The sequence below is a fragment of the Schistocerca americana genome, chromosome 4, assembly GCF_021461395.2.
Source record: "Schistocerca americana isolate TAMUIC-IGC-003095 chromosome 4, iqSchAmer2.1, whole genome shotgun sequence".
Taxonomy (NCBI): Eukaryota; Metazoa; Arthropoda; class Insecta; order Orthoptera; family Acrididae; genus Schistocerca; species Schistocerca americana.
In genome coordinates, this window is record NC_060122.1 from 109,670,461 (window position 1) to 109,697,602 (window position 27,142).

A 27,142-nucleotide genomic window follows, 5' to 3' on the forward strand; every position below is an offset into this window, starting at 1 on the left:
CTGTAGCCGCTCGACACGAGAACCGATCAAACGACCGAATTTCTTTATTTTGGTAGGAATTTGATCAGCGGGGTTTAACATGGGTGTTTACCGGTAGACGACTCCCGAGCGACCATCTCGGCTCATCGGTATGAGGCACAAAACGCGAGGGAAACGCTGAATTCCTATTGGCTAGTATGTTAAGCAGCCAATCAGGTCATCTCGGGCACTTCTATACTCGCGGTATTTCTAATGTCAGCCAATCACATCACCACAAGTAATTTAGACTAGAAATCTCCTAATTGCGAAAATAATTGAAATTTAATGAAAAGAAAATACGATTCCATTCCACAAAGTAAATTACTAACAAATTTAATACTCCACGCCCCTTCTGGCTACCTTTTACAAAACCAGGATCACTCGGGCGCACAGTACGTCACAAAATCCCCTATTGCACAACAGCTTTCTCACGCATACATTCACATAGTTTTAACACAATATCACATTCTGACTTCATGTACGTCCTGCATTGTCTCTCTCAGTCTCTCCAAAACACTCATACAAGCAAAACACGATGAAATAGTAACTTTCCAAACTACTTTTAATTACGTCAGAATTTGTGTTCATTAAACTAAAGAAAATTCCAAAAAATTAGAGTGTGTGAATCTGTCCTCTGGGTTGTACTTTACAGTCCACACCTCTGATTCATAATACCAGCACGGTTATAAAAAAAATTGTTCAAATGGCTCTGAGCACAATGGGACTTAACTGCTGTGGTCATCAGTCCCCTAGAACTTAGAATTACTTAAACCTAACTAACCTAAGAACATCACACACATCCATGCCCGAGGCAGGATTCGAACCTGCGACCGTAGCGGTCGCGCGGTTACAGACTGAAGCGTCTAGAATCCGGCCGCGGTGGTCTAGCGGTTCTAGGCGCTCAGTCAGGAGCCGCGCGACTGCTACGGTCGCAGGTTCGAATCCTGCCTCGGGCATGGATGTGTGTGATGTCCTTAGGTTAGTTAGGTTTAAGTAGTTCTAAGTTCTAGGGGACTGATGACCATAGATGTTAAGTCCCATAGTGCTCAGAGCCATTTGAACCATTTTTTAAGCGTCTAGAACCGCTCGGCCACTCCGGCCGGCAGCACGGTTATAATTGTTCTAGGTAAAATTATATATCTCCAAAAATATTGAAATTATTCATTTGACATTTTAAAAAAATGGTACAAATGGCTCTAAGCACTATGGGACTGAACATCGGAGGTCATCAGTCCCCTAGGTTTAGAAGTACTTAAACCTAACTGACCTAAAGACATCACACACATCCATGGACGCGGCAGGATTCGAACCTGCGACCATAGCAGCAGCGCGGTTCCGGGCTGAAGCGCCTAGAACCGCTCTGCCACAGCGGCCGGCTTAAAATTTTAACAGTATGTTTGTGCTACCCATAGAATTTGGTATACTAAGTACGAAGAAGTTCGATTAATATTTGATAGCACTTCTTCAGATTCATAGAGAGTGTGTGTAACGTACTGCACGCAGCGTTAAGCAAGTACAAGGCTCGCCCCGCCCAGTAGCTGTGCCAGGGTGAGAACCAAAATCTGCTTTCATCCCGGATCCAATGCCAGCTACGATTTCAGTGCAAGATGACAACTCGTAATAACTTGCTACGTTAGAAGCCGCGCAGTTTGCTGAAGTTGATAAACTTTCTTATCAGTCTACGTAAATAGTGTGCCTGTGGTGAAGTCATTTATAAATTATTTTCCTTCTGCTAATGCCTTCCTGTAAGTGGAAACTTTTTCTATTTCTTTAAGATATTTATTTCGCACTTAACAGTTTCCATAATAACAGAAAACAAACCCATCTGAAAAAAATTATATAAATTACAACACTTCTACATTTCAGTCTTTTGTACGAAAATCTGCAGGAAATTGTCTATTGAGTTATTTCTTAGATGACGCTATTGTAGAATTCAAACCACATTTTATTTTTCTTCCGTGAAGTTCCGTGTCAGAATACTATCATAAGCTTTAAATATTGGAATCTTGAGAAAATTAGCGTACGTAAGCCCGTATTTAGGACGACGGGTTACTTTCTCGTATTCATCACATAAATACGCCAGGTACTGTAAGTTGTCCGTTAATTTAAGTCCAAAAATTGTATGAACTTTGTGTACCATGATCCACTTTGTCGCGTGTCGCTTTGCTTTGGGAAACGATTTTCATTCGGGTATCACGGCGTTAGAAACCTGTATATTGTGTATGTCCGTTCTATTGATCAGTCGAGTCATGCTCCTTGCTGTGTGCCATACCTAGACAAATTTCGGAAACTCAAAAACGATGTTCGAATTTGAATTTCCACATGCGGCTGGCGCTTTTAACTGGATGGAGTAAAGCTTGGAGTTGGTCGCTATTGTCCAGATTATCACTTTGTACTAGGTCGGTCTGGCGCCCTCTGGTATTATTTTCATCGCTAAATTTTCCCACACGATTTTCCACTTGTGCTGCGGTAGTTGCAGCTCCCATTTATTAGGAGTTGGTGTTCCTTTGACAGCAATGGCCATGTTACGAACTTTTCCTTGTTTTAGGATGTCTGTAGGTGTGTGTGAAATCTTATGGGACTTAACTGCTAAGGTCGTCAGTCCCTAAACTTACACACTACTTAACCTAAATTATCCTAAGGACAAACACACACACCCATGCCCGAGGCAGGACTCGATCCTCCGCCGGCACCAGCCGCACACTCCATAACTGCAGCGCCCGAGACCGCTCGGCTAATCCCGCGCAGCTCCGTTGATGTGTAGCTTTTATTGATATAATAATTTCGGACAAAGTTTAATGAGTGTGGAATACTGACTTTGTAAACCGGGGCTAGCTCTGATGTCAGGCGATATCTGTGAAACAGTGCAACAGTCGGCGAGTGTGATCCCTTTACTATTCCACACGTAGCTCTGTTAACGAGTAGCGCCGCGCATTTTGCGTGCAAGTCCGTTTGTCCCAGTCCACCCTCATTTAAGCTGAAGGTGCTAGTCGGCAGAGTAACCTTAAAGATTTCATCCCTCCATATATACCAGTGTATCGCTTGCTGTACAGTCCTCCCTATTTTTTTGGCATCGGGAGGACCTTAGCTTTTGTGAGTATTTGACATTTACTGTCGTAGCTAAATTTCTTCCTGCGTGGATTTTTACTACAGTTCCTATTGTATATAGTGTTGTGCACCAATTGAGAGTCTCCATTATTTGTGGGTTATTTGCCATAATGACGCCTAACACTTGGTGTTGATTTTTGATAGTGAACCAGTTCCGCTGTATATTCAACTTATTATTTGTAACTGGCAACATCACAGTCTTTTTGGGGTTGACAATAGCACCTGTAGCTTTTTCGTATCATCGGAGGACGTTATGTAAGATGTTAACAGCTCATGAACTATCAATGAAAACACCCAAGTCATCAGCGTAAGCTCTGCATGTGAGTCTTTCATTTCCTATTGAAATCTCTTGGCACTCACAAACATATGGTATGTAGGAGCGGATCTAAAGCTGTTGCATATTGTAGGTTGTGGCTGGATTTTAGTGATTTTGAATTCACTTCCATTTCCCGAGGGTGATGGTTGGTGGCTATTAACTGATCAGCAAAGTATTATGGGAGTTGCTACTTTTTAGAGCTCTGACGTGTTGTCAATATCTTTTTTTAAGATTCGTGCATGCTTACCATGTGTATTCTGACAAACGAGAGTTCAATGTGAGTTCGTATACGCCTGATTTGTTGAATTTATCCGTGGGTGTTTCCTGTGTTATTGCGTGCACAACAGACGAACCTGAAATCCAGTCGTGTAGTCTGCAAACGCGGAAATTGCAAGAGTTTTAAAACCAAACGATGAACATCAACTGCATTAGGTTAAAACGTGGCCTGCACTTCAACGAAAAGTATATGTAGTAGGGATTCGTTGAGATGACAAAAGTGATGGGAAAACGACATACAGATGGCGCTAGAATCGCGCACACGAGGTATAAAAGAGCAGTGCGTTGGTGGAGCTGTCTCCAAACCTACGCCCTTCCTATCAACTACATCCGTCTGATGGCCTCCTTCCTCTCCCACCGCCCCTCCTATGTTACCATCCATAATGCCAATTCCCACACCTTCTACCCCTCTGCAGGTGTGCCCCAGGGCTCTGTCCTCTCCCCTCTCCTCTACCTCCTGTACACGGCAGATATGCCCCAATTCCCTCCTTCCATTACACCTCTTGCAATATGCTGATGACACCGCATTCCTCGCCCTCGCTCCTACCCTCCAACGGTCCCAACGCCTTCTCCAGAATCACCTTGACCTTTTTGCTGCATGGTGTAACCAGTGGCTCCTGAAAATCAATCCTTCCAAGACCCAGGCAATCATCGTAGGTTGTACCACTCGCTCCTGCCGGCTCCTGGATTTCTCCCTTACTGTCTGCGCCCGTCCTGTCCGCCTCACCCCCACCCTCATCTACCTCGGCCTCACCATTGACCATCACCTCACCTGGATCTCTCATCTCCGCTCCATCCAATCCAAAGCCCACAACCGCCTCCGACTCCTCAAACTACTCTCTGGCCGGACATGGGGGTTGCACCCCTCTACCATCCTCCACACCTACAAATCCTTAATCCGTCCCATCCTCTGTTATGCCAGTCCTGCCTGGATATCTGCCCCCCCCCAAATTCTGTAAGTCCCTCCAGATCCTTGAGCGTCATGCGCCCCGCCTCGCCTTCCGTATACGCCTCCCGTCCCCCACGCGGATCCTCTATGATGTCATTCCTTTCCCCCATCTGCTCCTATTCCTCGAACATATCCGCATCCTCTACACCTCCCGCTGCCTTGAACCCCCTCACCCCCTGGTTGCTCCTCTCCTCTCCCATCCCCGCCCCCTGCCACGTCTTCACTGTTGTGTCCCCCCTACCCTCCATCTCTACACCCTACATCTCCTTTCCCAAGGTGGCTTCCATCAACTCCCCCTCCCGGATGATGCCCTCTCTCCCTCCATTTATCCCTCCTATCAACTCTGATCCTCACTCCCCCTCCTTTCCTCTGTCCTTTTCCCGGGCTCCCTCTCCCCCCCTTCCATCCTCTTTCTTCCCCACCTCCCTCTCTTTGCCCCTTTCTCTCCCGCGAGTCCTTTTACATTTCCCTCCTCTGCCTCCTCTCATTCCCTCTCGCATCTGCACTTCTCCCCCTTTATTAGTCCTCTCCCTCCTTGGTTCCCCCCCTTTTTTCGTTTTTTTCTTTCATCCCTCCTTGTTCTTCCCCTTCTCCAGGACCCTCCCCCCCCCCCCTTCTGCCTTTGGCTCGGGAGTGTCATCTTTGTGCCGCCACTTTCGTGCAGTGTTCTACAGCGAGTGTTCTACAGTGAGTGTTTTACAGTGAGTGTTCCATGTTGTGTTTTTTGGGAAGTGTTGCGAACGGCCATCATACTGTCGCTGGGTGTGCCTTTTATCTCTTGCGAACAGAAGCCAGACTGTCGCCGTGTTTTTTTATGTAAGTAGGCTGTTTATGTTTTCTCTATGTAAGTAGGCTGTTTATGTTTTCTTATTGGCAACGTTACGTAGCGCTCAATATGAAAATCACTGGCTGTGCTGTGTGCAGTCTGTGGCTGCTTTGCATTGTTGTAATACTCGCCATTGTAGTGTTAGGCAGCTGGCTGTGAACAGCGCGTAGCGTTGTGCAGTTGGAGGTGAGCCGCCAGCAGTGGTGGATGTGGGGAGAGAGATGGCGGAGGTTTGCAATTTGTCATGAACTGATATATATATTATGACTTGTGATGATATTAAGGTAAATACATTGTTTGTTCTCTATTAATATCTTTCATTTGCTAACTACCCCTATCAGTAGTTAGTGCCTTCAGTAGTTTGAATCTTTTATTTAGCTGGCAGTAGTGGCGCTCGCTGTATTGCAGTAGCTTGAGCAGCGAAGATTTTTGTGAGGTAAGTGATTTATGAAAGGTATAGTTTAATGTTTGTCAAGGCCATTCTTTAGTAGGGAATTTTGAAAGTCAGATTGCGTTGCGCTAAAAAATATTGTGTGTCAGGTTAAGCACAGTCTCGTGTATAATTGTTCAAAGGGGACGTTTCATATGGCGACCCTTAGCCTAGGATACCTCACTGGAATCTTCTGATTTTTGTTGTAGTTTGTGTAATTAGTGTAGATTTTGTTTATTGGTAGCGCGTAATCATAGAGAGAATTTCCTTTGTAGTTGTAGTTTTTCATTGTTGTACAGTAAAACAGTTGTGGCATGCATGTAGATTTGCACCAAGTATTTCGCAGCTGCGCTTGCAATTAACTAGATATTATTTTCAGTGCTATGTTAATGTGTTCTCTTATTTTTGATCTTCAAATTGTGTTTTTCTGTGTTGTCGTGTGAAATACTGTGACAATAATGGCGTGTGAAAAACGTAATACTAGGCTCCAAAGTAAACTGAGAAATGACAGTGAAAATGAAAGCAGTGTGTTAGCGCCACCGAGTAATGAATTAATTGATGTTCAAAGTAGTAATTTGGTAACTGTTCATAGGGAAATGGAGCAGGCGGCAAACAATGGCGTGGACAGTGAAACAATTAGTGAAGAGGGACGCATTATCGATCGATCGGTCGGCAACAGCTCGCCTCAGGAATCCGAAATGACAGGACACAATTTCGCAAATACTGTAGATTCAGGTTTTGGGTCATCACTGTTTTCTCAAATAAGTCAAGACACATTTTCTGCTTGTCAAAATGTGAATGTTGTCGGTGCAAATGCACTGCCGAAAAGCGTAGAGAAACAGATTCCAGACACTAATACATTATTATTGCAATTAATGCAACAAATGGAACAAAATCAGAGACAAACACAGCAACAGTTAGACACAGTGGAACAAAATCTCAAAAAGTTAGACACAGTGGAACAAAATCTTAAAAAGTTAGACTCATTGGAACAAACACTTGAACAAACACGTGAAGATTTAACTACTGAGTTACATAACATTGAATCGAAATGTCAAAAAGTCTGTAATGACGTAAAAACACAAATTTGTGAGCATTTTCAACCTATTTTTTCGCGGCATGAAAATGCATTACAGAATCACGAAGCAGCCATAAAAGAACTGCAAATTATTGTTCATGAAAATCATGAGACCTTGCAAGCTAAATTTGACTCAGTTGCATCTACCGATTCGGTTACGCAACTTGCAAAAACTCAGGAAAACTTTAAGGACACAGTAGATACTCTGAAACTCGGTTCAGAAAAATACACTGAAGAAATAAGTACACTATCGGAGAAAGTAGCCGAACTTTCGGATCAGGTCACTAACTTATCTACAAAGGTAGATGATGATCTGAATGACACAAGACCCGTAGCCTTCACTGACACAGAAGAGTATGAACAAATAAGAAAATTCAAACAAAATCAGAATCAAATTAATACACAACACCAAAGAGAAATCCGGGAAGTACAAGATCAGCTGACACAGGTAATACAAGAATTACGTATTTCAGAGGACACTCGCGCTCCAACACGGGAAGAGGGACTTAGAAATACGGAAAAGACGCAAAATAATAACACAGGGCATTTCGTAAGTTATGAAAGAAACTGGCAATGTGCACCGAATTTCGATATGGAACCGCCGACACGACGTAACAATGACCGATATGCTACTCGCCGACATGATGATTTTGACTATAAGCTGTTCATTACTACACGTAAATTCAAAACATTTAAGAATTCTGGCAACGACATTCATCCACAAGCATGGCTCCATCAATTTTCTCATTGTTTTCCTCCCAACTGGTCATTGGAGCACAGATTAGAATTTATGTGTGGCTACTTAGAGAATGAACCAGCTGTGAGATTGCGATCGGTCATTCACGATTGCCACAGTGAAGGAGAATTTTACCATGCCTTCCTCTCAGCATATTGGTCGCAAGCTACACAAGACCGTGTAAAACATGGCATCATAATGATGAAACATTTCGAACAATCTGAATTCTCCAGTCTTGTGAAATATTTTGAAGACATGTTGCACAAGAATCAGTACCTGTCAAATCCATACAGCCCCTCAGAACTCATCCGCATTTGCTTAATCAAATTACCTGAACATTTACGACATATTATTTTGGCAGGACGTTGCAAAGACGACATTGAAGCTTTTCAGGGACTGTTACAAGAATTAGAAATTGACACTGACAATCGCGGAACGCGAAACCAGGAACACAACAATTACAGGTCACATCCGTCGCAATTCCGCGATGAAAGAAGTAATAACTGGACACGACAAGGCTATTCTCACAACACATATCGTGACCAAAACAGACACCACCCGTATGACAAGCGTTGGCAGAGTAGTAATAATTACAGGGAAAGATCACCTCTCCGTGGTAATGACTATCACAGAGACAATAAGAGTAACAGACAATATGGGAACCAGAATAATTATTATCAAGGGAGGCAGAATAAATTCAGGCGCAACAGTTCGACGCACAGTTACGATTCAGGGAGAAATTCTCCACCACATGACCGACAAACAAGAAACTATGTAAACTACCGACATAACGACAGACCTGAATTCCATCAGAACTGGCGAGCTTTAAACAGAGCAGGGCCCTCTCGTCACGGTGAATTTGTAGAAGTTAGGTCTCCAAATCCCAATAACGGCGCGCGCCAACAAAGAGACAGACAATGACTAGCACAGCAGGCAGCTGCGTGCGGCCGCTGGCTCAGGGAAAAATAACAAAGACGCTAGCCTTGAGAAAAGATTTAGCATTCTTTACCGATGTAAACAACATGATAATTGCTTTGAAGTTGAAAGTCTGCGTACTAGGAAGAGTAAAGGATTGCACCACATTTCTCATGTAAAACCATTTATTGACAGATAATCTGCCTTTTAACTTTGTCTTTGCCATATAATATCACGACGCTACTAATGAGTGACAATTTACAATGTTGCTTTTGCGGTGTATCTATTTTATATCTGCACAGTTTTTCTGAATTCTTCTGGAAAGTAAAACAGGTTTTAGTAGTAACTTTTGTGGTATAGCAACAATGAGACAGCCTTTTTTGTGGCACAACAATACGTTACTGTACAGTACTTTCTTCATCACGCCAATAACCATAATAACTATGATATCTATACGCAAAGCATTTCACTTTTGTTTATCATGAGGTAAGTACATTGACTTCTGCAGAACTTAGCTTTCGGAGGACGATAACTACGACACTTCCACAGAGATTATGTTACAAGACGCACAGTTTAGCGCTACAGTACACGTATTTGAGTGATCAATTTTATACTTAAAACATTTATTTTTAAAGATTTTTGAATTACAAAGAAAGTTTTGCGTGATACATTTCATTCCATTGCTGTAATCTGTAACACCTGAGGGTATAATTACATTAATCCTCAGGGGGGTACACGCTTACTTTGTGTACCATGTGTTTGGCAACCACAAGGAACCCTAGCTAATATGGTATTTGCTTATACAACTTTACACATCGGTACCATATTTCTCCAACACATAATTACACAGCTATCTGATCATTTAACTGAGACAGACAAACGCTTTTACTATATCAGTGACAGATGTTTACGTAATTACACAGTTGGATAACTTCACACTTACGAAACTGTATTTTGTCTGTACTTTGTAAACTGTTCATATTTTTTCGGAACCATTGTGATACTATGAGAGCTTTGAATGATGTATTTGGTAAAGGGATTATGATTTTTAAAGTACGTTTGAGGCAGATGACATTTTTGACATGAGCAGAGAATTTTTTTAATTATTGGAGGAAGCTACGACGATTTTGAGATTTGACTGAGGTGTTATGATGTTATTATTACGACGACGATGTGTATTATGTTGTTGAGGAATGTTTATTATGCTACGTATTTCTCACGATGAAATATTGAAGAAGTGTCGACGAATATGTATATGTATAATGAGGTAAGGAATAATGAGTAGTGTTTAGGGACTCTGATTTATGAAAAGGATGTTGGAAACCAAGAAACGTACTTTAAGAGTTATGAAATGTGTGACTGTATCACAATGCTGACGAATATTTTTTTTTGGACACTTATATTTATAGGATTTTGTTTCTACAGATTTGCAACGCTAATTCTTGACCTGTGAAATATTTTTATGTGAGGCTGTCACTGTAGCGGTAAATATTTCCGTAAGAAAGTTAAGTGACCACCTGCACGTAATGCGTCGCGGGCATCCAGCTGTGTCAGACGCCTGGAGAAAAAGCCATTATTGCGAGCCCTTTTCAGCGGCACAGGTAGAAAAAAAAGGGGGCGTGGGACGTGTCAAACACCTGGAGAACAAGCCATTAGGGTGTGCCTTTCATCGCTAATGCGACACCCTCGTTACTTGAAAACATATGATTACTCGCACTTTGTGCTAATTACTGAAATGCTTATGAATTGATGGGAAATATTCGTACATCTGCACACCTGATTACGACAAGCGTCTTTCTACGAGAGTTGAGAGAATTTCTACTAACTTATGAAATGTCACATGACTATTGAATGATATTTTTATGCTTTGGTTTGCGTAACTGCTTATTTCATTTGATACCTGTTTTTCAGCTGTGTTGCAGCATTGCTTTTATAAAATGAAATGCATTTGCTAATGTGAACACTTTCTGTCAACAGATTTATTAAATAATTATTTTCTGATCCACATTCTTCGAAAAAGGAGCTCTTCAAATGGAGAGAACAATAAGAAGGGACTAATACCAGTAACTGCATCTATAATTTTCTTTTCAAGTACTTGGTAATTTCTTTTGTAGAATAATTTGTGGTGCACCACTTTAATTACATAGATATTAAGATGTGAATATACATTTCCCTTATCTGCATTGTTGTTTTTACTGTATTATTTTTTTTTTGCTTGCGCTATGTCATGTTTAGGTATAAGTTGCTGCTGTTTGCCAGGCATAGTGTTATTGAATTTGACTTTTGCTCATTTATGCTGCTAGCTTTGTCAATTTGCATTTTTTGCATTGCTGTTTGTGTTGATTTGTTATGTGATGCTGCATTGCCTCGTCCCTTAGTTTAGCATCTGAGCTCAGTAGATTTAAGTTAGCTTAAGAGGGGGTAGACTATGTAAGAAACTGACTATGGAGAATAGGTAAAGAAATGCATTGAGAAAACAGGTTTAGGTAGGATTTTCTTGGAAATAAATGTTGAGGTAAGAAATGTATGAACATATAAATACAGAAAGCATGCTTAGATAGAATTTTTTGGGTGGAAACAAAGGATGAAATAAGAGGAAAGATATATGAAGTTTTGGGTTGGACTGCAGTACCACATGTTACACTGAAAATGAACCCTGTCCTTTCCCTTTTGTGTTATCCCACTATATGTTTGTGTACCCTTGTGTATTTGTTTTCTTCCTGTCTCTGTGTACAGTTTCATAGAATTTTTTTCTCTTTTAATATTAAGCTACATTCACTATGATGAGGAATACTGTTATCCTCGAATATAATTGGCATTAATAATATGTTATTTACTTTGTAAAGATGTTAGATATTGTTAATTCCGTTCTGTTTAATGCTCATGTGTGAAGTTGATGTTTCGAAAGTTATTGTGATCCTTTATGTATGTACTCATGTCATAATTCCACTGATGTATATGTTTATTTCTATTCTTTTGTAAAGCCTGTACTACAAATGTTATCTGTATTATTATGTTCTTTAATGATGTATTTTGTACCTTTGTAATTGTATTTTCATGTTGTAAATTTATAAAATTGTAATTGACACCAGATCATCTTATTATTAACATGTAAGTTACATTTCACTGCACACGTTTCTGTTGGTCATAGTACATGGACAATATGTGAGAAGTAGGGACTGTTAGTGTTTGCACGTTTGTTAATAATTCTGCAAGGGACTGGATAACAGCATTGCTGGTTCTAAGGACAATTCCAGAAACTTTGTGAGTGCACAAGTGGTGGTTTATGGACTTGCTATATTATTCGCAAGACTCTTCAATGGTGATTGTGCACCTGCACAGTCACAACAGATGGCTGCTGGCTATTTCTACAGGGACTGCAGTGGGTCTGCACCTCTGGTGGCCCACCAATACCATTATCTCTACAAGGACTGCAGTGGGTCTGCACCTCTGGTGGCCCACCAATATCGTAATCTCTACCAGGACTACGGTGGGTCTGCTCTGTGATGACCTACCTACCAATATTCATCAAAACTTCGACTGACTCTGCAGTGGGTTTGCTCTGTTGTGGCCCACTACCTGTCAGCATGTCGAGAGTCAGCACTGTCTTTCCGTTGGAAGGACAACACTACTTCTTCAAGACAGCATGGAAATCCACTACTTCTGTGTGCATTTTCTTTTACTGCTCAGACTTTGAGAAAAACACTGCTATTTTACTGTGATGAATCAGGACTATCTTTATGGACTGTGAGAAAATTTTAGCTTTTGACCAACATTGTATCAATAAGTGTGTGCATTTGATTTCTTTGTTATTGTAATTATGAAAAAAATTTTTCAAATCTGTATTGGCCACTGCCCAATCCAATTTGTAAAATTTTTTGTGGGGAGCATGGGGGCTATGTAAGTAGGCTGTTTATGTTTTCTCTATGTAAGTAGGCTGTTTATGTTTTCTTATTGGCAACGTTACGTAGCGCTCAATATGAAAATCACTGGCTGTGCTGTGTGCAGTCTGTGGCTGCTTTGCATTGTTGTAATACTCGCCATTGTAGTGTTAGGCAGCTGGCTGTGAACAGCGCGTAGCGTTGTGCAGTTGGAGGTGAGCCGCCAGCAGTGGTGGATGTGGGGAGAGAGATGGCGGAGGTTTGCAATTTGTCATGAACTGATATATATATTATGACTTGTGATGATATTAAGGTAAATACATTGTTTGTTCTCTATTAATATCTTTCATTTGCTAACTACCCCTATCAGTAGTTAGTGCCTTCAGTAGTTTGAATCTTTTATTTAGCTGGCAGTAGTGGCGCTCGCTGTATTGCAGTAGCTTGAGCAGCGAAGATTTTTGTGAGGTAAGTGATTTATGAAAGGTATAGTTTAATGTTTGTCAAGGCCATTCTTTAGTAGGGAATTTTGAAAGTCAGATTGCGTTGCGCTAAAAAATATTGTGTGTCAGGTTAAGCACAGTCCTGTATAATTGTTCAAAGGGGACGTTTCAAGAAGCCAGACTGTCGCCGTGTTTTTTAATTGTGTGTGTACTATGTTACTTGTCTGATTCCTGTGTCTTTTATTAACGTTGCCAACCCCTTTTGCTTTCTGTTTTAAGTTTCCGCATTTTTCCGCCATTTTACACTTGGCGTCACCATTTTATTGCCTGTTTTTCTTGTTTCTTTTCTTCTTCCGTTTTTTAAAATGAAAGTCTGTAGGCTGTAGAGCAGCGTACTAAGCTGCTGCCAGCCCGCCCCCTTCGGGGGGAATTGAAAATCAATAAAGGAAAAAAAAAAAGTGGAGCTGTCATTTGTATTCAGGTGTTTCATGTGGAAAGGTTTCCGATGTGATTATGGGAATTAAGAGACTTAGAAAGTAGAATGGCAATTGCACTTAGACGCACGGGACATTCCATTTCGGAAATTGTTAGGGATTTCAGTATTGCGAGATCCACGGTGTCGAGGGTGTGCCGAGAATACCAAAATTCAGGCATTACTTCTCACCACGGACAACGAAGAGGCCGAAGGCTTACACTGAGCGACCGCGAACACCGGCGTTCGGTTGAACTGTCAGTTCTAACAGACAAGTGCCGAAATCAGTATGGGACGTACAGCGAACATATCCGGTAGGACAATGCGGCGAAATATGACGTTAATGGGCTATGGCAGCAGACGACCGAAGCGAGTGCCTTTACTGACAGCACGACATCGCCTGCAACGCCTCTTCTGGCCTCCTAAACATGTCGGTTAGACCCTAGGCGACTGCAAAACCGTACTCTAATCAGATGAGTCGAGATTTCAGTTGGTAGGAGCTGTTGGTGGAGTTCGAATGTAGCGCAGTCCGACGAAGTCATGGACTCAAGTTGCCAACAAGGCACTGTCCAAGCTGGTGTTGGCTCCATAATGATTTGGGATGTGTTTACGTTGAGTGGACTGGGTCCTCTGGTCCGACTGGAAATGGTTGTGTTCGGCACCTTGGAGACCATCTGCAGCCATTCATGGACTTCATTTTCCCAAACAACAATGTCATGTTACTTGGGCACAATTGGTCTGAAGAACAGTCTGCGCAGTTCGAGTGAATTACTTGGCCACCCACACTGCCCGACATGAATCCATTCAACATTTAAAGGACATAATCGAGATGTCAGCTCGTGCACAAAATCCTGCGCCGGCAACGCTTTAGCAATTGTGGACGGCTATGGAGGCGGTATGGCTCAATATCTCTGGAGGGGACTTCGAACGACTTGTTCATGCCACGTAGAGTTGCTGCACTACTCCGGGCAAAAGGAGATTCGACACGAAATTAGAAGGTATCTCGTGGCTTTTGTCAACTCGTTGCATGTTAGGAAATATATCGCATAAAAGCGGCATGGGAAGGGGCAGTCATAGATGCATAACATAACTGCCTTGTCTCGACCACATTTCTTTTCAATAGAATCATCTCCTTGGTCGTTTCGGCCATTGTCCAGCTTCGAAAGACATTAACAGTAATCGTTACAGTACACCTCCTCATAGTTAGTGACACCAAGTTTAACCGCAAAGACTTTTATGCAGAGTAACTCGGTTATACAAGTCCGCTGATGGAAGTACATTTTGATCAAATGGCTGGTAGTATAATACCTGGTTGGACAATCAGAGATGACATAGTTTGCGTGCACTTTCTTACCACAGTCGCACAATGGGAATGCCCACTGGCAAATGCAATGTAGTTGTTTTCTGTAACTGCCGTGGCTGGACGTGAAGAGGGTTACGGTGTTCTCAAATCTTCTAGACTCTACAGTATTGACTTTCTCGTGCGAGAACTGTATCATCAACGCCAGGTTAATCTCTGCATAAGATATTAGATAAATCTTATCATTCTGCGTTCCAGTTCTCTCCGTTTACTAATTTCAGGACGTGTAAAAGATGGTCCCCCTCTCCGTCGTAAGTTGCTGCTTTGGCTAACTTGTCTGCTGTTTCACTTCGAGGAATGAGTTCTCACACAACAAATGGGAACATCATGATTTCTCAAATAACTCTCGGGTTTGCTGCCGGGTGACGTTGTCGACCACCACCGAAATTTCGGCAGAAGCACACCCTGCCATTCTCAAAGCACAAATGCAAGGAGGAGGAAATGTGCAAGCAAATTTAATACCTCGGTTCACAAAGGAGAAACAAGGAAGATACTACACACAGAACAAGTGTCAACACAAACAAAATCGGTTTTTGGAACACCTGAATTCAATCCACTCGAATATTCAGTTCACCATGCAGGTGGAAAAGAATGGATGCCCTCCCTTCCTTGATGTGTTGGTCAAAAGGAAGACTGATGGTACGTTGGGACATTCTGTTTATAGGAAGCCTACTCACACTGACTTGTATCTGCGAGCTGATAGTTGTCAACATCCAGCTCAGCGTGAAGGAGTTCTTCGTACCTCGGTTCACAGGGCCCACATTATCTCAGACCTTGAAAGTTTGGCAGCTGATCTATCACATCTAGAAGTCACCTTTCGTCAGAATGGTTATAGTGAGAGGCAGATCAAACGTGCGTTACGCTATCATTCTCCTGTGCAACGGGTGAGAGACGATAGCAACGAAGTGGCACCTAAGTCTACGGCCTTTTTGCCTTACGCAGGAAGCATTTCCAACAGGATTGGCCGTATTTTGCAGAAATATGGTGTGAAATGTGTTTTTCGACCACCTTCTAAGATTAAGGCCCTGTTAGCGTCCGTAGAAGATGATCTTGGTTTGCCCAAAGCTCGGGTCTATCGTATTCCTTGCAGCTGTGGCATATCATATATTGGTCAGACAATCAGGACTGTGGAAGACCGGTGTATTGAACATAAGCTTCACACACGCTTACAACAGCCGAGCAAATCCGCTATTGCACAACATTGCCTTGACACCGGTCATCCTATGGATACAACAACAAGGAGATTCTGGCTTGCACGTCCAGGTATTGGGAGAGTGTTATTAAGGAAGCTGTTGAAGTCAAACTATCAAGCAACCTTATTAACAGAGATGGTGGATTTTGTTTAAATGCTGCTTGGAATCCGGCTCTGTCTCTCATCAAAAAACAGAGGGACAGAATTAGTGCTACCTTACCTGTTGATTAATAGTCACTATCGATATTTCTGATGTTTGTTATCTTTGTTTGTGTTGACACTTGTTCTGTGTGTAGTATCTTCCTTGTTTCTCCTTTGTGAACCGAGGTATTAAATTTCCTTGTACATTTCCTCCTCCTTGCATTTGTGCCTTGAGAATGGCAGGGTGTGCTCCTGTCGAAATATCGGCGGTGGTTGACGACGTCACGTGGCAGCAAGCCCGTAAGTTATTTGAAGATTCAATTCGTCGAGAAAAGTTAAGGTCTCACATCATGATTTCTAGTTTTGAGTATTAACGTCTGGTTCAACATGTCGAATGCCACTAGATGTTCCTTTCGTACACGGTAGAGGTGATTCATACGCTGATCTGGGTTCAGAGAGAACTATCTGGCCACACAAATGCTTCTCAGAGTACAGAAATTGTCGTTGCATTGCCACAATCTCAGATGTCATAGCTGTTATTATCTTAGTCTGCATGAATTTGTTACCACTGTGACAGCTGCTATCCCAGTAAACACAAAACAGCCATTCCCATTGCTATGCTTGGACAGACAATCATTCAAAAAGGAATCATTTTATCATTTAGGTATCCAAAGATAAAAGCGTAGGACCAGAACAACCTGTGGGTGTAATATGCTGATCTGGTAACCTGAGTAGTAGCCTGATTGTACATAAATATATTTTCATAAATGGTTTGCAAGGGTGCACGCTGGACCTGAAATAGATAGCTTGTCTTGGCTGTGATGGCTTGGGTGTGGGGTGGGGAGGGGGGATGGGGGGGGGGGGGGGGAGGGAGGTGGGGGAGGAGTGGAATGGGACCTGTTGGGTTGTGGAGGAAGGACCCCATGTTAGTTTCGCGGTGAATGACAAACTAGTTTTGAGATTTCACAACCATGGATACACTTGCTACTGATCATACCCATTACACACTGATACTGAACTGATATGTCTGTATGTCTGGTGGGACAGCATCTGAGTGAGGCTTGCAAGGTTTTTCTTTCGAGGACAGGAGAGAGTGGTGAGCGAGCGGAGCAGCTCGCTGTAATCATTTGCTAGTTTCTATAAATCCCGAAACAACAGCAGGAATATATTTGATGAGCCAGTTTTTGATTGCAGACCACAAACCCATTAAGACGTGAACTTCTAGTACCTGATGTTGTAAAACTTTAATATTTCTTCCTGTCTTTCTTTGTTGAACATTTTTTTTATAGTTTTTGTTTTCTTTGGAGATGGACGTCTTCGTAACGCCGTAAGTGTTGTCAGTAGGTTTAGTCGTTTTGTAATCGTTCCAACATGCTGTTCGGGAAGTATCCACTCAATTTTCGATGACGTGTTAACTTTCTAACTCTGGTATTGCCACATATATCTCGCAGCAGCCGCAGGTTGCTAGAAATGCCAGTTTTTTGGTCATCGGCGCTTGTCCTGCTAGACGGTCTGCAGATAAGGCACGCCCGGGAGATAACGGCCCGTAAGCTGGCGCAAAGGATAGCCACGGTCGTGACCAGTGAGCGGGGAATGGCTGAAGCTACGCCTGCGCCGCTATATAAAACAGCGGTGACATCTGGTACCAAAGTAGCGCGATGAGGGTCTGTCTTGTTCTCTGCCTTGGTGAGTAAAGCTCGAAGGCGAGTCGGTCATACATTTCCATCGCGATCGTGGCGTTTTAGTGCGAACTAGACCAGCATTCATTCGCATCTGGAATCATTTAAGAAAATCTTTATTTTAATAGTTACGGTAGCCTACTCATTTTTGCCAGTTCATTTTTTGTGAGTTTTCGTTAATATTACGTAATCGAATGCATCTAATATACTAATATCGAACATTCATGTAATTGAATTTCAAGTCGGCGAGGCAGTTACGTGCTGCACATAAAATACTCCTCCAGCAATCAGAAAGGGGAGACGCCTTCTGACTGGGTTTGAAAACATTTTCTTTGTCACTAACATCCTTCACATTTTGTGTCAAACAATTGAAAATGTACGTTGTAAAGCTCCACACACCTTTTTTACACAGTTCTTTGTATAGAAGTGCAGTAGTGAGACACTAGCTTCATAATCTCATATATCAACTGGAGGAATCGGTGGGTTTCTTAAGTAGGGGTGTACAAGAACTTCACGAACAGAATGATGTTATGGCTTACTTTTGGGTTAAAAATTTTCTCTGTGACTGATATACACTGTTTCAAGATATTATCCCACTTCATACAAAAAGTACACTGCCTATAAAAAAATGTGAAGCATCCAGAGAGGGAGGAGGAAACGACGTAAACTTCACTGGTTCAGTGGGTATGTGACGTTATTTCAGCCATTACAAAATCGAGTCAAACTTAGAAAAAAAAACTTAGTAGTTCGATCAGACAATGGCTTTCACGGCTGGTACTGACATCACTTAAAACTTCCGGGCTAGTAGGCCGCGGTCGATGTATGAAACATTCTCCTAACGTTTTCTCTCCGACTACGGGAGACATCTTTAGAGGTAAAATGGCGAACTGCAACCACAACTCGAGGGAGCGCCGAGTACATAGGAGGTAGTGCAGAGGGCACCGCAGTCTATAACGTGACGTCGGCTACAACATTATCGCTGGTAATGCCAGCATTCTCGATTGAAAGTAATCGATTATCATTATTACGTTGCAATGTTGACATCCAAATCGTATCTAATTTAACACCTTCCTCTTTTCTGTTAAAATTATCATGGTGTTTCTAAATGTCAATAGCCTCACTATATGTACGCGAACGATAATGCGAATTTCTGATACGACACTCGTCTCTGTGAATTTTATTTCATGGTTACCCTCTTGGTACAGATGTTCCGCTACGGCTGATTTATCCGTATGTCTCAGGCGGCAATTCCTCTTGTGTTCAACGAGGCGTGTGTTAACACTTCTTTTTGAGGTACCAATATAAACCAGTCCACAACTACAAGAAATTTTATGTTCACTCGGTGTAGCCAAGTCGTGTTTCTTTTCCCTCGTCTTCCCGGTGGGTCTCTAGATAGTTTTCACACCGTACTTGCTCAACACTTTCCCATTGCGATCTGTAATCGTACTGACAAACGGAAGGAAAACTTTCCCTTTGTGCGGCCGTCATTTCTCATCGGTCCTGATTTTCTCCCAAGGGTAAAGTGGTTAGAATAACCATTCTTCTTGAATGTCGACCGTAGATGTTAAAGCTCGTATTTTAACCCTTTCAGACCCTCTGGTTACAATTGTGTTTGCTGTGTATTATCTGCAACAGAAACATTTTTCCTCAATGGAAACCTCATGTACACATTTTTGAATGTTAAATCTTTTCATCATGCACAAGTGCTGTCGCCTGTGGCGCATAACTATAAAATTATCAATAAGTGAATGTAGCAGTACGCAGCAGCTTGTGGCCACCAGAATACACGGAAGTGGTTCGTTACATATATTCCACTGTATAACTGAATGTTATATTGTTATTTTGCGTGGTAATTCTTGAATGATCAGTTTATTTATTAGAACAGTGAATATTTCAAGACTTATTATTTTAGTCCGTAAAATGAGGGCAAGTGTACAAAGCAAATTTTGAAATTGTACGTATATGTGTATAAATCTAGCATCTAAACCCGTAAAAGAATCACCTACGAGCATTAGAGCACAAAGAAAAATTTTCCTTCTGCCAGAAAAAATTCAGGTCTGAAAGGGTTAACTAAGTCGGTTCACAAACTATGTGTGCCCTATCTGTCAACATTCTAATCACCCCTCTTTTCTGTCTGGGGTGGTGGTTAGAATCTTTATGGAGGTAACGTTCAGTATGCGTGGCTGTTCTGTATACTCTGTGGCCCAACGCCCCATCCTCTCGCTTGATGACAGACACATCCAAGAAATCCAGTTGGATGTTATTCTTCGTATACACAGTATATCGTATTTTCGGATTGATACAGTTGAGATGTGTCAGGAAGGCATCCAGTTTCTCTGCACCGTTTGCCCGTACTACACAAGTATCATCGACATAGCTGGTCTTTTCCTGGAAGTCTGCAACGCCTGTTGTTCAACGTTCTCCATAAACAAATTGGCAACAGCTGCACTGAGAGGACTGCTCATAGCCACACTGTCAATCTGTTCATAAAAATCATTATTGTATTGAAAATAAGTCATGGTGAGGCAGTGCCTGAATAACTCCACAATATCTTCTGGAGAAATGTCAGCTATACGTGAGATAGCTTTCTTCGCTGGAATCATGGTAAATACCGACACAGCATCATAACTAACAAGGATATCACCTTGGACCACGCGGATTTCTTTTAACTTGTCAATGAAATGGCATGAATTTTCAATATGGCTATCAGTTCCACTAACATAAGGTTGCAGCAGTGAGGCAAGGTGTCTAGCTAATTCGTGGGTGGCAGACCCTATAGCCCTCACAGTAGGCCTCAAAAGAATCTGTGGGTTGTGCAATTTGGGTAATCCACAGAGCCTAGTGGGGTACGTTTCTGTTTTGCAGAGGAGTTTCTTATCGTCAGAGGAGAGTGAAGACGCTTTCACCACTCGATTAGCGATTTTTAAAATCTTCATAGTCGGGTCCTTCTGAAACTTTTTTTTTAATAATTGGTGGGATCGAAAATATTATTGATCTTTCCATGATAGTCCTCACTCCGCATCAGGACCGAGGCATTACCCTTGTCTGCAATGTGAACGACAATGTTTTTATCCGCATTGATATTCCTCAGCGCCTTTCTTTGTGCCTGCGACAAATTACTGTTAGCTGACTATTTGCATCCTAATTACATCAGCCGACTGCTGTGTAAGCTGACGGATCACTGCCTCAATATTTGCTATAATCCGTGGGTAGTTTCAACGGCGTCACAGCGAAATTGCCTCCTTTGGCTAGAACAGAAATTTCAACTTCAGTCAAATCTTTATCAGACAGGTTAATAACAGTTCGAGAATTATCGTCAACTGAAGCTATCGACATGTTCTTCTGCAGACTAGCGAACTTCTTCTACTGTCTACTAACTGGTATCGCTGTTCTAATTTCCATGATCCTGAACGTTGGACCGTCAACCTTATTCCGGTCACGACACTGTGTATTATTACTACTAAATAAGTGGAGCTGTAATAGCTTACTGTTGGTCCATCTACATCTACGTAGATACTCCGCAAGCCACCGCACGGTGCGTGGCGGAGGGTACCCTGCACCACTACTTCTCATTTCCTTTCCTGTTCCACTCGCAAATAGAGCAAGGGAAAAACGACTGCCTGTATGTCTCCGTATGAGCCCTAAATTCTGGTCCTTACGCGCAATGTATGTTGCCGGTTAGCCGCGTGGTCTAACGCACTGCTTTCCGGGTAGCGGGGGGGATTAGTGTCGAGGTCTGATGTGCCGGCCAGTCTGTGGACGGTTTTTTCCATCTGCCTCGGCGAATGCGGGCTTATTCCCCTGACTCCGCCTCAGTTGCACTATGTCGGCGATAGCTGCGCAAACACTTTCTCCACGTACCCGTACACCATAATTACTCTCCCACGCAAACATTGGGGGTACACTCGTCTGGTGTGAGACATTCCCAGGAGGGTCCACTGGGGGCCGAACTGCACAATAACCTTGGGTACGGTGTGCGGCGGCGGTGGGGTGCGCGGACTGCTGTAGCCTGTTGTGGGGTTGTGAATCACTGAGGTCTACGGCGGGGACGAAGCCTCTCCGTCGTTTTTTGGTCCCCTGTTCCATACAATACAGAGCTGCTTCGTGAACTCCAATGGGTATCCCTGGAGGGATACCTATTTCTCTTCACAAAACGCTATTGAGAAAATTTAGATAACAGGTATTTGGGGAGCCGACTGCAGAACGATTCTACTACCACCAAAGTACATTTGGCGTAAAGACCGCTAATACAAGATAAGAGAAATTAGGGCTCATACGGAGGCATACAGACAGTCGTCCCCCTCCCCCCCCCCCCCCATTTTCGAGTGGAATAGGAAAGAGAATGACTAATAGTTGTACAATGTACCCTCAGCTATGCACCATATGGTGCTTTAATGAGCTGTATGCAGATGTATATGTAGATGTCGACATATGGTATGAATGAAGAATGATAGTTTATATGGTCCAGTAATTCTTATTTATATTTTACGTGATTTCCCCAGTTCATTAGAGATAAATGCGAGGATGGTTACTCATAACAAACTATGGTCTATACCTTCTCCTTTCCTAACCTGTTATTTATGTTTGTAAAATGAATGATATTTTTATGTCTCCATTTTTTAATAATAACAATGGTAGTTAGCGTGCAAATCTAGAGGAAGAAACACTGCTGATGGTTTACAGCTGTATTAAATTATGAAATATATTCGCAGACCGTGAATACTATATCACATCTACTGTATGGTTTACTATAGACGTATGAAAATTTGTTTCAGTCTGGGACTATAGCCTGAATTTCCCGCTTACTGCGAATGGTCGCCTTAACTACTCCAGATATCCGCGCACGCCTCCCAGACCGATCCTAACTGTCATGTGTCGTAGTGACTATGTCCCAGAGTTCTCGCACTCCATTCAGACACATCTGAAGACATCTGCATCGAACTATGCCGACACTGTCAAATGCAGAGTTGTCACTAACTGTAGCTCATGCTAAAGCAAGGCAAAATGAGGAGGAAAACTTTGTCTCTCCCTATGCGGGAATTACAAGAAACATGCGAGCATCTATGACATAGGGAAGTTTGGAGGGAGGCATGCACGGATACTCACAGTGGTTAAGGTGAGAGCTCACGATAAGCCGGAATCCAGGTTGGAACTCTGGACCAGCACAAATTTCCTTGAGTTTATACTTAACTATAGAGCTGATGTAATATCATATTTATTTACATTTTAAGACTGTATTGCCCAGTATCATAAAAAATGTGTTTTTCCCCTGCAAAAGATAACTAATGCTGCATTCTGCAACCTTGTCACATTTAGTGATAACAGTAATAATAACCAATTTTGAGGAACCAAGGGCAAAAATTCTAGAATAAATTCCAGGATGGAGCTACACAAACTCAGAAACCCTCTCCCCAGCACGGAAGCTATTCAAAATACCATTAAAAATTGGAGGAATGATAAGGTCGCTGGGAAGATTCAGTAACTGCTGGAACGTGGAAAATTGCAGTGTTGTAGACTTTGAACAGGCATATGATTCGACGGACAGGAAAAAACTATTCAACATCTTTAAAAAAGTTATGGGGCTGACAACAAATCAGTGACGCCCTAACATATACAAAGTTAAATTTTTTAGGTGAAACCTCGAAGCCATTTGAGATCGATGCTGGTGTAAGACAAGGAGTCGGATTGTTCTCACTGCTGTTCTGTTGTGTACTAGGAAACGTAATCTTGGAATGGAGGAAAAGAACAGAAGAAGAAGAAGGACTTTAGAAAATCATATTTGGGAGAAAGGGGAATAATCTGAGACTGACTGTTTGGCTTTTGCAAATGATATTACCATCCCATCTTAATCTATAGAATATGGAACAATACAGATGAATCTCCTACAGGAGAGAGCTTCAATAGCAGGCTTTTGTACGTTTTCTGCAGAAAAAGTGTGAATAACAATTTGTCAATTATATTTGGACTGTTGAGCTCTGTGGCCGTGGATAATGATATTTCATTGTAAAAATACAGCAACCAGCCACTTTTTAATGCGTTTTATTTATGCCAATATGCATTTCGGGTTTTCACCCATCTTCAGCTGGCAAATTACATGTATCTTCAGTTTCTACAGTGGTACAATCTCGACAGCAGTTTGGATGCTGCAGCAGGCCTGTGCAAAAGCAACGATTCCAATCATTTACTTCAATTTCGCGAGTTTAAAGTTACGCACTATGCGTAACTTTAAACTCGCGAAATTGAAGTAAATGATTGGAATCGTTGCTTTTGCACAGGCCAGCTGCAGCATCCAAATTGCTGTCGAGATTGTACCACTGTAGAAACTGAAGATACATGTAATTTGCCAGCTGAAGATGGGTGAAAACCCGAAATGCATATTGGCATAAATAAAACGCATTAAAAAGTGGCTGGTTGCTGTATTTTTACAATGAAATAGAAAAAGTGTGTACGAAAGGTGCGAAGGAGGCATCAAAATACGTGGAAACTGATTAAGGAAGAATTAAACATCTAGATGAAATAACACTAGTTAACAAATTTATACCTTTTTCCTGCATCTGATTTGTAAATGGGTTATTTTTACCTAATTTTGGGGTGCTGAATCACTGGTAAAATCAGTTTTGCTCTATGATGTCACCTTTCCTAGATAAACAGCAGAATAAAAAATGGTAATAGCGAATATTGACAGAATTAAGTCAAACAAAAATATACATTCAGAACGTTTGAAATCAATACTATTTTGTATGTGTATATGGACATGATGCCAATAAAAGAACCAAATTAATTCAGAAGATATTTTCACCTTTAATCGTCTTTAGTTTTTGAAAAATTCGACGACGGAGCTCTTTTGTCTGCCATTTCATCACTCTCCCTAGCAAGACCCCAGAAGTAGTCACCCATCATCGAAGGGTTCCAATGGCCTTGGTAACGGTGTTCCATGGTAAGAATGTCTGGGTCAAAGCGTTCATCATGCTCATCGCTTACGGCTCCAAAATTTTCCGGGAAGAAATCAAGGTGAGAAAGTAAAAAGTAAATTTTAAGCGACATTCTACACCCCATGTTCTTATAGTTGTCCAACAGATCATTCACAATGGTAACATAGTTTTTGTCGATTGTATTACCCAAACACCCCTTCATAGATGCTTTAAAAGAAGACCAAGAAGCTACTTGGATATTTGTGAGTTTGGTACCAAAGGTTGGATCTTTCAGCAATTTTATTATTTGTGGTCCAACAAATATACCCTCTTTCAGCTTTGCCTCACTTAATTTGGGAAACTTTTCTTTTAAAGCTTTTACAAAGATCTTGATAAGGCCCAACTTGATATGAGGGGGAGGCAAAATGATTTTATCGGGCTCAACCAACGGGGTATTGTTAACATTTACGTTTCCGGGAACATATGACTTCCTTATAGGCCGTTCCTTGACTGTATAGTGCTTCTTGGCGCAGTATTTCGTGAATCCAGCCTGTAAACCTGTAAGGAGTGCAACAACTTTTAAATCGCAGCAAAGCTGTCATTCATGATCTTTATATTTAACTGCCTCTAGCAGTAGAGTCATGGTTTCATAAGTCTACTGCGTAAGATAAAGGTGCCATAGCCATTATTCAGTAGTGCTGCTTTCAAGCTGGTTGTACTGGAGTCAATAAACAGTCGCCACTCCTGTGGCTTATGTTGCACACCTAGCTGCATCAGCAGACCATTGACATCCATCTCTACATAGACACATTGAATTCTGCATATCGAAATATTGAACGAAGGAAGCACCTCTTGATCTGAAACAGGAAATTTTTGTCCCTGGAGCTAGAAGGTTCCGTTGTTGCTGTCTCGACCCCAAGAGTTCAGCTTGCTGTTTCGAAAGCTTTAGATAGCGAACCAAATCGTTCAATTCCATTTGATTAAAGAGCTGAGGCGAAGTGTCATGATACTGAGGGCAGTACTCTTCTACATGTCCAATACCTACTGATTCACTTGACATGGTGTCTGGTTCTGTGGGTTTCATGTTACAGACAGGAACAGGTAACCCCTCATCATGGGGCACAGGCAGTTGCACTGAAGAGACATTTGGATACTTTATTTTATGTCTAGTTTTGCTTTAATGTCCCGAAATATTTGTAAGTCTGAATAATCGTCATTAGGCTCACACCGCACCATCGGAACAGCGAATGGCATGGCTCTGCATTTTCCTTTCAACCACTCGGCTAAGGTTGTAGAACAGGTTATGCAAGCAATATGAGGTGCAAAATTTTTATCTTGATCACCAACAGGACAATCAAAATTTCCTAACGAAATCAGTGATTGGTTTTCTTTGGGCTTTTGGAGTGAATTTACCACACACATAACAAAAGTTGTCGGGGTGGTTTAGACAGCAACGAGATTTACTAGTTGCCATTTTTCTTAGCGTAAGTTTTAAACACAAAAGTTTGCGTTATGTTTCACAGGAAACACTCACTGAGGATCTCTTTCACATCTCTAGATTACCACACCAACCATTTACTGACGATTTGTAAATCTTCTAGCTCTCCTCTGCAAATCAAAAACAAACAATTAAACATCAAAACAGAAGAATAGCAAAAAGCGAAACACTGAATACGAAAAATAAAAAACCTTTAAAAACTCAAAAATGGTACGTGCTAGAACATTTTGAAAAGTATATTCGGATTATACACACCAAAACACATACTAGTTAAGGTATCACATCCCAGATGCAAAACGGCTGTTGACTAGTGTAATAAGCCAGTTTCTTTGGACAAGGACGCTAATGTAGCAAGGGCAAGGAAAATGGAAGTTGCTGTTCAGTTAACAAAAGAACATGCGTAACAAGAAATCTTTGTCTATAAAAGCAAAACTCAAGCACTATAATACTGGCATTAGACGGCAGTATCTTTATGCTTCAGAATGCCTTTCGTTAAAAACAGCCAAAGACTTAGGTGTAATGGAAAAGAAGGAAAGGAAAATAATGAAGAAAATTTGGGACCAAAATATGACAAAGGAAAATGGAAATTAAAAAGTAATAAAGAAGTTTATGAATGAACAGAACGAATATTAGATGCAACGAGGAAAAGAAGAGTTACATTCTATGGACACCTAAAAGATGAAAAAAGAATAAGAAAAATAATTTTGAAATCCTTTGAAGGAAACCCAAAAACAACAGTGATGTGAATCAAATGAGTTGAACCAAAACTGAGAGAATTGGGAAAAATGGAAGAAGAAACAGGAAAAAAGAGAAGTTCAGAGCAAAAGTAAAAAGTGTCAAGGGCTCTTAGAAGAAAACAAAGGAAAAGACAGTTGGAATACGGACAGAAGAAAGAAAAGAACGACATAGGGACATA

The 27,142-nt window shown here is 41.7% G+C and overlaps 1 protein-coding gene across 1 annotated transcript in view; it reads left to right on the forward strand.

Moving 5' to 3' along the window:
* The first annotated feature begins 17,723 nt into the window (after positions 1–17,723).
* Positions 17,724–27,142, forward strand: part of LOC124613980 — a 50,658-nt gene continuing 41,239 nt past the window's right edge. Inside the window, exon 1 of the mRNA XM_047142766.1 lies at positions 17,724–17,824. Coding sequence (XP_046998722.1) covers positions 17,797–17,824 — 28 coding nt within the window. The 5' untranslated portion in view covers positions 17,724–17,796. The remainder of the gene's footprint in view (positions 17,825–27,142) is intronic.